Here is a 12,053-nt window from a genome sequence, read left to right on the forward strand (position 1 = left end):
ATGTGTGTATACCAAAAGCACACTAATGTGACTTGTAGTGTCTGGAAGTTCTTCCAAACCAGTTTACGTTTTAAGCCAATTCCTTTCTCCTTTTAACTGACTCCTAAATTCACTAGTTCACTGCCAGCAGGAGACACAGTATTAATTCGAGTTTCTGAATGACTACTTACTTTTACCTCATCCTGACTGTTCCTTATCTCATTTACATAATCTGGTACTAATGGTCATGTCTTCTTCTGTAGTATCAGAAAGTATGCGGGTTCCTGAGGATCTTTTTCCATAAGGGTTGTGAAGTTAGAAAAAGGACTTTTCTGGTTTCTTTCTTCCTCTCTGGAAATGAAAGACAGATGACTCTCAAAATACTTCACCAAATATGATAAACACCATTTAAAATAAGCGGATTGGTTCAAAATCTCCAGATATTTCCCCATACGAAAAGGGTAAGTTCAGGCAGCAATCCAGGGTGATAAGCTAGCTCTGAAGCCTCCGTTTCCTTCTAGCACTTATCTAGATGATCTGGGTATCATCTAGATTAAGAGCCATGCCAGAATGTTAACAGTCACACAGTGGGTGGAAGACCAGATTGTGGGTCTCTAAAAGCAGGGAGTTGGAACCGAGATCCCTTCCTATGGCTTGGACTCTTGAAGGTCTGTGTAATGAGTGAAATGGGAAAGCATGAAGAAAATCTGTCCAACACAAGGGAATGTCAGGTTATTTTGTCTGCCCTGACCTTATTTATGAGGTGACAGGGGAGAGGAAAGAGAGATTTCCTCAGAGAATTTGTAACCGCAGCCCTGCCTACATAAGAGTTGGGAATTCAAGTATATTCCACCTATGTGGTCTCAGAAACCTCAAACCAAAAAATAAAATGGCCTCCCATTAGTAGTTTCCCAGGTTGTTTGTCAGAGGTGTATACACATTTTCAATCGTGAAACACGCTTATGACCTAAAGCCCTCAAAATTCCCACAGGTACACATCAGATAATTATTAGTGTCCAATAAAAAATTAGACAACACATGAGGAAACAACTCATTGTTTCTTGTTTCTGCAAGAAACAAGAGTAGAATTTCACCCTTAGGGCTTCATTATTCATATACAGACTAAAACTAGTTATATTTGAAATGTTAAGGGCAATAAGAATCTATTAGTAACATGAGTAAAAAACAAGAGACTGTTAAAATTGTTAACAGAGACTGTTAAAATTTAATTGTGTTGAATTAAAAAACAAGAGAGAATTTCTAGAAATGAAAAATAGAGGTGGTGAGTTTAAAAATTACATAGCACAAGTAGCCAGGAGTTTAGACATAGAAGAGCTCAGTGAATGGCAAGATTGAGCAGCATAAATTATACAGAATGTACCACAGAGAAACAAAGGGGTAAAAAAATATGCAAGAGGTGTGGGGGATCCAACACTTGTAATCAGATTTCCAGAAGTAAGTAGAAGTGAGACTGAGGAAGAGGCAACATCTTGAAGGGATAATGGCTAAGAATGTTCCAGAACTAATGTCATAAATCCTCAAATTCAGCAAGTTTGGCAAATCCCAAACAAAATAAAAAGAAATCCACACATGGACTCTTTGTAGTAAAACTGCAGAACACTGAAGACAATGAGAAGATCCAGAAACAGCCAGAGAGAGACGGATTTAGTAACAGACCAGTGCTTAGTGAATTGACAGCTAAGCTACTAGGTGTAATTTATAAGCCGCCATAGCCTGTTTACCAGAAGAACAGTAGAAGCCAGAAAACAATAGAACAGTATCTTAAAACTGCTGAGAGAAAATAACTGGCAACCTAAAATCATTCAGTAACGAGGAGGATTAGATACAGGTAGGTAAGACTGAAAAGGAAAAATTAAAAAATAAAACAGCAACCACAAAACCAAAATCAGGAGGTTCGAAGGGTCGAGGAGACAGGCTTTCTGAATCCTAATCATAAAAAAGTAAACTGTGGTGAGTATTCTTTCTCCTCATCACCACCTGGCTCAGCGGGGTATGAACACATTTCCTATGCAGAATGAGATATGGAGTCAGATATTTTGTATTCATAAATTAAAAGATTCCTTTTTAACACTGTCCTCAGCTATCACTGTCCTTAAATATTGATTACTGAGGCAGCATAGGATCTATAGAAAGCACAAATTTCATGAAGCTGACATGGGGTCAGAGCACATCTCTGCCACTTATAAGCTGTTATGTTCTTTGGTACCAGTTGACAGATCTGAGAGTTTTCCCTCAGCAATAAAATGGGATTTAAGAAGAAAACATCCTAACATTATTGTGAGGATTAAGCAAAGGCATGTTTTCTGACCACTAGCGCCTAACAAGCTGCAGGGGGTTGGGCAGTAGAGCTGGTAGAAGTGGTTGCCGCGGTCCTAGCTACCTTCACCCCTCCACCCCTGCGGTACTGAGGCTGCTTACATTCTGTTCCTTTGTGTGTCCCTACAGTTATCAGGCGTAAACCAGCATGGACTGAAGTGTTTCACCTTGAAAGATGGTTCTGTTTCCGTAAAAAAGAAAGTATTATTATTATTGCTGGAGCATGTGAGATTAGGGCTGTGAATCCAGGTTTCACTCTAAAGCCTTTTTGGAGTGTAAGTGTTTTTGCTAGGGTGAGGCCAGTAGCTGGGAGTGATGAGACAACTTGAAAAGCATTAGGAAGCAAAGACAAGAATTTTACAAATCAGAAAGGTGTTGATTCCAAGTAAGTGGATCGTTTTTGTTATTTGTTTTGTTTTGTTAACAGTAGAGACTCAAGATACAGTTTGGACTCCAGGCTAACCAGCAGGAGTAGAGCATGTAAAAGGAACAGAGTAACTAAAAAGAAAGATCTAATGTGTCAGAAATAAGGAATGTTCCTGATAATTAAGGTGAAGTTCCATTTTAACATAAGTACCAATTGTGCCTTTCGTGTATGAGCAGGGATTGATCATTGAACTCTGCTGGGCCTTATTGATAGAAATTATTAGAACAGGGTAACTGTGTAATTGTCCAAACTGGGGCAGCTCTGAGCAGGCAGGGAGGCTCTGTGAGTAATCGTGGTGAGACAACAGGGGATAAACTGTGACTGGCAAACTGCAGCATGTGTTCACTCTCCGGTTGGAACTTCTGGATGAAATGGGAACAGAGGATGAAAAGAGTTGAAGGAGGAGCAGAGAATGAAAACAAAGATGAAGTGAGAACAGTAGGGGGAAAGAGACTGTCGCTGGCATGGGGATTTGTGGGGGGGAGATGGGCACCCAGGGGCTACACTGAAGGAGAATTTTAATGCATGGGCTTCTTTCAGTACCAGATCCCTCACACACTCTTTTTTTTTTTTTTTAATTTTTTTTTTAACGTTTATTTATTTTTGAGACAGAGAGAGACAGAGCACGAACGGGGGAGGGTCAGAGAGAGAGGGAGACACAGAATCTGAAACAGGCTCCAGGCTCTGAGCAGTCAGCACAGAGCCCAACGCAGGGCTCGAACTCACATACCGCGAGATCGTGACCTGAGCTGAAGTCGGACGCTTAACCGACTGAGCCACCCAGGCGCCCCCCTCACACACTCTTTTAAGGAGGTGGTCTGCCAGACCCCAAAGCAGGGGAATCCAGAATTGCCACTTTATGGCCGTCTCCACAGCTGGGCAGTTCTGGGAAGATAGTTTTCAATTTATCTGGTGGTTTCTAGCATGGCGGTGATGAAATGCACAGGTATGTAGGAAGAAAACAGCAAAGCTAACTGCACCAGAATATAAAACATGACACTGGTGGATCTTTATCAAGCAAAGAATCAGTGTTTTTTGTAATCCTTTGTTTGAAAAGCATTACCATTTATATTGTGCTTTAAAAAGATCAATAATGAATAAAAGGAGAAACTTTCCTTGGAAAGTTAAGCCTCGGTTCTTGATTATTTATTTATGTAGAACACTACATTCTCTGGCAAAGATGAAAAATGTTCTTGCTTCTCGCCCTATTTTAGTTCTCAGCTGCCATTATTGTAGCTGCATGCCACATGTGGCTGTCGAATGCTAGGATGTGCCTCGTCCAAGCTAAGATGTGTTAAAAGTGTAAAAGACTGCATTTTAAGACTTCGTTGTAAAAAATGTAAAATATCTCATAAATTTTACATAGATTACATATTGAAATGATAATATTCTGGATCTATTGTGGTTAGTAAAAATACACTACTAAAATTAATTTAACCTGTTACTTTTTGTTAATGTGGTCATTAGAAAATTTAAAATTATGCTTATGGCTTGCATTATATTTCTTCTGGGCAGCACTGTTGAAGACCAAATTTTTTAAAGTGGGTAACTTTAATGAGTCGATTCTTTGCCTTACAAAAGGAAGCATCTATGAGTTCTATAAATGGAGGGATTCTCCAATTGAATAACCATGGCCTTTAAATAAGGTACATTTAAATAAAAACCTCAGTATCTTCACTTTTATTTTTATACTTAAAACATTTTAATGTAAGTAATGTAAGTAAAGTAAGTGTACTTTAAAAAATTTTAATGTAAGTCATATTTTAAAAATACTAATCATTTTTTCCAGTGGCATAGTGCAGTGTCAGAAATGTCTCTGTTTTTTTTTTTTTAATTTGTCTTAAGTTTGTTTATTTTTTAGCTCGAGAGAGAGTGAGCAAGGGAGGGGCGCAGAGAGAGAGAGAGAGAGAGAGAATCCCAAGCAAGCCCCCCACTTGTCAGTGCAGAGCCCAAAGGGGGGGCTCAAACTCACGAACTGTGAAATCATGAACTGAGCTGAAATCAAGAGGTGGACACTTAACTGACTGAGCCATCCAGGTACCCCAAAAGTGTCTCTTCCTAATTTCTCATCACTTTATCATGGTTTCTAATACTTTGTTTTTTGTTTTCATACCCATTCTCTCAAGCAGTTACTGACTGTAAAGCACTTGGAACCATATCAGTAGAATACTTAAAGGTGGAAGAGGGTTTAGAGCTGTTTTAACACCTTTACTTTAAAAGTGAAGATGCTGTATGTTAACTCACTCGAATTTAAATAAAAACTTGAAAAAACCCCAATAAGTGAATAAAAATAAAAGTGAAGATACTGAGGTTTTTATGTATATGTACCTTATTTCAAGGCTGTAGTTATTCATTTGGAGAATCTTGCCATTTATAGAACTCATGAATGCTTCCTTTTGTAAGGTAAAGAATCACTCATTAAAATTACCCGCATTTGCATAATTTTTTTAAATTTATGCCAGTGATTTTCAACAGGGGTTGATTTTGCTACTCAAGGGGCCACTGTCTGGAAACATTTTGGTTGGCACAACTAACCTAGGTGCTCCTGGCATTCTAGTGTGTAGAGGAGAGGGCAGTGATGCCACAGAATAGCCTACCATGCACAGGATAGACTCCCACAACAAAGAATTGTCCAGCCCAAAATGTTACTAGTGCTGAAGTAGTGAGACCCTCTACTTTAGTTTTCTATTCTTAAAAATGATAGTATCCACAGCACATGTATGTGAAGCTCGTATGTAAGACAAATAACTATTGAATGGGCTGGCTGCTGTCTGGAAGTTCGAAGTAGAGTCAAAGTTCTCTCATCGAGGAGCTTCAGTTTCTTCGGTAAAATGGGCTCAGTGGGTGGGCAAAATATAAGCTCAGGTGCCAACTGATAGGGGGAAAGCAAGGCCAGCCGAGGCTTAACTAGTGGAGAGAAAGAGCAAGGTGTTGTGGTGATATGGACCTTACCAGATGAGTAAATTTGCTGTGTTAGTCAGGCTGCCTTAATTTGCTTTTGCTGCTGTCAGTCCATTGTCTGAGTGATTCCTGCCAGAAAGATATAAGGGAGAGGTCATTGAAAATGGGGGTGAGAAGTCCCTGGTCAAGGGCAGGTGCAAACCTGAATAGGAAGTGTGTCATGCTTTGTGGGTGCTACTGACCAGTGTTTGGTTTAGGTTAGTATTTGTTTGTTTTCAGGGAAAGATGATTTTTGAACATGTGTATATTCATGTGCAGGTGATGCCAAATAAGGAAGGAGTGGTTAACCCTAAGAGGATATGACAAGAATGGAAAATAACTCATAAATTGGGGGATTGAATAAAAAATATCAAGTATACCCTACCTACAGAGAAACCACAAACTTCTAAAAATGCAGCTTATTCTGTGACTAGTTAAATGAGTAGTAGGAAGAAAACTGACCAGGAGTACCTACACATTCTAGTACTTTAAAATCTCTTTAACCCTGGAATTTTTCAGAGTATGTATTTCAACTATTAATTACTTATTTTAATTCTGCCAGTAAACTATTTCTAGGGTGAGGGGTAATTCTGAGCCTTGAAGTTTAAGGGATGTATAAAATTTAAAGGTAATTCAGAAGATGATTACAAAGATGAGTAAAGGAAAGTAAAAAGGTAAAGATAGTTTAGAAATATTGAAATCATTAAATTTTATAAGATTTGAGAAATTAGTGTGTAACTTGAAACGAAAATAAGACTTAAGCCTCATTTATGTTATGAAGAGTTCCATTTAGAAATATGGAAGAATTTCTAGAGAAAAAATGATTATTAAACATATTGTAGAGAGCCAGGGAGCCATCTTCTGGCAAGCCTGAGTAGTTAAGGGAATATAGAATGCTGCATTTTGGTCTTGGTGATAAGATCTCTGGTAATAAGACTGAGCTCATATCTGGTGGTTACGTGATACTGACCTTTGGAAATAAGAAGATGAGGTATGTAGCTACATGTTAAATGCTCAAATATAAATACTCAGCATTTGTCTTCCTAGGATGCTTTTCTTCAGGGCCTCGGTGACAAATGTCTGGATATTGTCAAAACGTAGCTAAAATATTACCTCCTCAATGGAGTCCTTTCAAATTCCTTCCAACTAGAGATATCCCATTCTATGCTTCTAGGTATGCTACATACCTCTTTTAAAGCATTTATCATATTGTGTGTGTTCAAGAGAATGTATCAACATTTTATTTTTAATTCCATTTATTTAATTTTTTTGAATAAGTAATGCATTCACATGATTCAAGTATGTGTAATGCATTCAAGTATGTGTAAGTAATGCATATCACATGATTCATACCTCGGTCTCCCATCTACTGGTTTCCCCTCCCATGTATACACAAAGGTAACCATGTTATTCTAATTTTTATGAATCCTTCCAAATTTATGGGTGCATAAGCAAACAATATATATTCGTATTTTCCTAACTTTTTATCAAAATGTTTTCACATTATGTCACTGTGTTTATTAAGATGATGGCCAACAAATATTTATTTTTTTAATATTTATTTATTTATTTATTTTGAGAGAGAGCGTGTGCATAGGGGAAGGGCAGAGATAGAGGGGGAGAGAGAGAATCCCAAGTAGGCTCCATGCTCTCAGCGCAGAACTTGAGGTGAGGCTCAGACCCAAAAGCTGTGAGATCATGACCTAGGCCGAAGTCAAGAGTTGGATGCTTGACCGACTGGGCCATGCAGGCACCCTGATCAAATATTTATTTAAAAAATGAGTATACTGGTAAAACAGATTTTTTTCTTTCTTTATTGTGGGGGTCCTCCTGTGGCTTCACCCAACAGAGGTAAACTAGATTGGGGCCACAGTTGAAAATCCTTACCTACCCTTTTACCGCAGAAGAGTAGAGTGCAGTGCGTAAACTGCAGTGCTGGCTTTCAAAATTACTCTGATCTCTCCAGAAAGCAGAGGTTCTTATCAGAGTAATGCAGTTTAACCAACATTATGAGAAAATACAAATTCTCTTGGCTATGGAATTAATGATCTAGACAGAACGTCAGATTTCTTGTCAGTCTCATGTGACTAAAAGGACTCAGATGTAAATATGCTTAATAATAAAAATAGTCTTTTATTTCTATGTGTCAGTGTTTTGAAAGAGTTGCAAAAGTAGAGTTTTTAAAAGTAATTTAGACCGTTTAAGTAGAAAAATCTCTTCCTACTGGTACTTCTTGTATTAAAAAAAAAAAAAAAAGATTCAGAAAAAATGACCTATGTAGTAGGATCCAGAAACTTCTGACAGGTTCAATCAATTCATGTCAGGCGGGAAGTAATCATATAAGATAAACATATATTTTTCCTTAGAAACAAATTATGTGGGGCAATTTTTCAAAAGCTGTGATCCTCTTAGATAAAAACAAATTGTTTTACTTGATAAATGACATTCATCAAACTGCCAAGTATGTGGTACGCCGAAAATAGATTTAATTTACTTTTATCTGTGTGTTTGTTGGTTGTTCTAAGATAAAACAAATAATTACAACTAAGTAGGAAAGACAGATGAAACCCACTGATGAAAGTAAGTGATCAAGCAAGGACATCAGTGATCCCTTGCAAACTGTAATGAATAGATTTTTATTTGGCACTTGATAAGCAGAGCTCATTTTGAGGTATAAGTCAAGTGGTTTTTAGGTCTTTTGCCTTTCCAGAAAGTATTAACACTAGCAATGGCATAGTAAGAAATATGATGCTGAGTCTTAGAGGCTATGAAGTCTAATCTTGGCTTTGTTGCTAAAAGGCTGTGGATTTCATTCAAGTCCTTGACCCCTGACTTTCAGTCTTAAATGAGGGGATCAGATGGTAATTTGCTGCATGTTGTTAAGATCCCTTTCAGCTTTGAAATTATTTTGGTAAAATAAAGAAAATAAAAAGAATAGTCATCTGGCCTCCTTAATCATGATTATTTTATGATAGTCGAGTGAAGCAGAGGTAATTGTGGTATCCCTGGTTGATTGAAAATCAGAACATAAAAGATTTGCAAGCCTTCATTTAAGTGGTTTGTTTTTGTTTTCTATAAAACAAGGTTACCTCAACAATTGATATCTACCAGTTTACTGCTTGGATATTTTGTTGGCTTGTCATTCTTTTCTCCTCCTCCTCCTCCTTTTTTTTTTTTTTTTTTTTTTTTTTAACTCTGTTAACTTGCTGAGGGTTTTATTTTGACCATATGGTGTAGCATCTTTGGTGGTCAAAATACAATGTAGATTTGTGAGTTGGTTGCCATCCTGAAAGAAAATAACTGTTAAATATTACTGTGTTGTACATACAAGTGAAAGTCTTATACTTTCATCATTTTGCCGTTTAAATTTGGAGTAAGCAATAATCTTTTTAAGTATTGACCTAGATTAGATAAGAAAGGTATAAGGTGTCTTTCTTTGAGTTGTTAGCATGAACATTTTATTTATAATGTGTAATATAATAAATTCTGAATAATTTTGATTACTTTGGAATATGATGACCTAAACAAAACTTGGGTTTTTATATGCTTTCTAAAGAAGTTAACCAAGATATTAGAAAAAAGTATTCAGAGAAGTAGAGAAAAGCTCAGTGAAGTGGGAGACAAACACCTGTGGAAGAAATGGCCCAGCAATTTTCAGAATGAAGCTTCCTTGTTTGAAACATCGACCATCTATTTATTAGCCTTGTTTTTCTCCTCAGACCTGAACAGAAAGCTCTTCAAGGAAGGTGCTGTTATCTTCAAATATTAGCTGATACTCTCTTTGATGTTATAGTATTATTATCTGACTTTTCTTTTCTAAATCACTGTACAGACTATCATGAAGAAAAGAAAGTCTTAAATGGTAAGTCATATAAATTTATGATAAAAAATGGATCGTATTCTTATGAATTACATTCACATAGAGAATTGTTTTACAGAATTATTTGGGTAGTATTTGGATTTTTTTTTGGGGGGGGAGGATATTTTTTATACAAAAGATATCTTTACTTACCTAAACTTAGAGGCTTTGGCAGAACTTTATAGATCCCTTACTCCAGCCATTACTCTTAGAGTAAGTAGTCCCTCCTGGAACATCCCTGAACATGGTGTTCATCTGCCTGCAGCTTGAATATTTGTAGTGATGAGGAGTTCCACCCTCAGAAGCAAGACAGAACAAGTCATATCCCTCAGGCATGGAGGTGAATGCCAGTGTTTGCATATAGATGCTGAATAGCCTATTACTACTCTTTCCAGGCTCAGCAGCTCTGGCTTCTTCAGCCATTCAGTATGACCGAGAATTATGACTGACATTCTCCCCTCCCCACCTCCAATCAATCAATCAATCAATCAATACATACATACATAAATACATACATATATACATACATACATACATACATAAATACGATGTAATGGTCAGTATTGACTCTTAGGAAATGCCTGGGGCTACACTGATTGAACTACTTGTTTAAGGTATGTTGTTTTTTTTTTTTTTCCTCTATATTTATTTATTTTTTTTTATTTTTATTTTTATTTTTTTCAATATATGAAATTTATTGTCAAATTGGTTTCCATACAACACCCAGTGCTCATCCCAAAAGGTGCCCTCCTCAATACCCATCACCCACCCTCCCCTCCCTCCCACCCCCCCCATCAACCCTCAGTTTGTTCTCATTAAGGTATGTTTAGAAATAGGTTTTTTTCTCCATGTTTGCAAAAGAAAGTTATAGAAATTCGACTATAAGCTAGATTGCCAGATTAGTTACCCTTCCTTTTTTAACTTGAGGAATACCGTCGTCTGTGTTGTAGACTGACTTATTTCAGTTTTTGATGTAACACCTGAGGCTTTTTGTCTGATAGTATAGCACTGTATTAAATGAAGGGCCTATCTTGGGTTCCATATAATGATGGACTCTTTTGTGATAATAGGCATAAAACCATTGCTTAAAGACTAATTACTGATACACTGGGCATTTCCATTCCCACCACATATGGCTTCCAGAACCATTACTTTCCTGTTGCCCTCCTCTGGATGCACTGCATTTAACTAATACCTCGGTTCAAGGTGGCCTTAAGAATGGAATATTAACACATGTCCCTAAGTGTCTGGCTGGCACAATTACCTATCATGATCTTGTATTCTATAAGATTGTGATATTTATATTTATATTTATTAGCTGCTTCTCATTTTGGTTCATTCAAGACTATGTGGTAAGTCTGTGTATTTGCAGATGTGATCTGTCTGCCAGCAATGTCGTTATTCAAATAACTATTTTAAATCCTGAATGAGATAGATTACTGTGGTATTCCACTAGAGACCTGATCCCTTCAAATTAACAACAGTCATCAAGCAGCACTTTGGGGAAAGAGAATATCCATTCAGTCCACCTAACTTTAGTTAATTATTTTACTCTACCCCTCATTCACCACAGATTCCTTCAACTTTTCTAGAATGATATTATATATAAGGTGTTTTATTTTGCTTGGCAGATGTTGAAATCAAAGCACATTCCACAGCCTATGACCTTATTCTGTTCTAAAAAGACATATTTGTATGACATTGTATAGTCTTTTAGAATGTTTGGAAATTGTCTCCTTTGCTGTCTCATGAGATTTCAGGGCAAATTTCTTTACTAGTATAAATTTGAGGAAGCAGAAATGGTGGTTTTTGTAAGATCACAGTGCTGATACTAACTTCAAATCCAGATTTCTTGGTCCTAATCAGGTCCTAATAAGACCCTAATAAGATCAAAATTGAGTAACAATCTGTGAATCCTGTTGATAGCTTTTTCTTATGCAAAGTCTTAGATCGTGATGCATTTGTTTTTTATTTATATATCTAAGAGGCCTCCATATGATAAATGACATTAATCTCATAGTGAAATATCTTTTAAGTGATTTTTCAAATAATTTATTAAGGTTATCTTTTCTTATTTTTTGTCATTTGAGATAAAAATACATTTTCATTTTTTTTTAATTTTTTTTAACGTTTATTTATTTTTGAGACAGAGAGAGACAGAGCATGAACAGGGGAGGGGCAGAGAGAGAGGGAGACACAGAATCTGAAACAGGCTCCAGGCTCTGAGCTGTCAGCACAGAGCCCGACGCGGGGCTCGAACTCATGGACCATGAGATCATAACCTGAGCCGAAGTCGGACGCTTAACCGACCAAGCCACCCAGGCGCCCCTACATTTTCATTTTTATAGTCCTGTTGTTATACTTTTAGTTTTCTGGTAGAGCATTCTTCTTTAGGATTCACTCCTAGTTAGTTCATAACTGTGGCTTTGTTATGTCCCATCTTTGAGACTTCTTTTGTTTATCTGAATATTAATTATGTTCTGTAGAGTTGCATAGGAAGAGATGGCAACT

At 37.0% G+C, this 12,053-nt stretch overlaps 1 protein-coding gene across 5 annotated transcripts in view; it reads left to right on the forward strand.

Annotated features, from left to right (window-relative positions):
- LOC122220141 (cytochrome b5 reductase 4) overlaps positions 1-12,053 on the forward strand; it is a 93,715-nt gene that overhangs the window by 34,332 nt on the left and 47,330 nt on the right. For all 5 annotated transcript variants that reach the window (XM_042939275.1, XM_042939277.1, XM_042939278.1 and 2 more), the window contains exon 5: positions 9,516-9,545. In XM_042939275.1, the coding sequence (XP_042795209.1) occupies positions 9,516-9,545 (30 nt within the window). The remainder of the gene's footprint in view (positions 1-9,515; positions 9,546-12,053) is intronic.

This window comes from Panthera leo, chromosome B2 (assembly GCF_018350215.1).
Source record: "Panthera leo isolate Ple1 chromosome B2, P.leo_Ple1_pat1.1, whole genome shotgun sequence".
NCBI lineage: Eukaryota > Metazoa > Chordata > Mammalia > Carnivora > Felidae > Panthera > Panthera leo.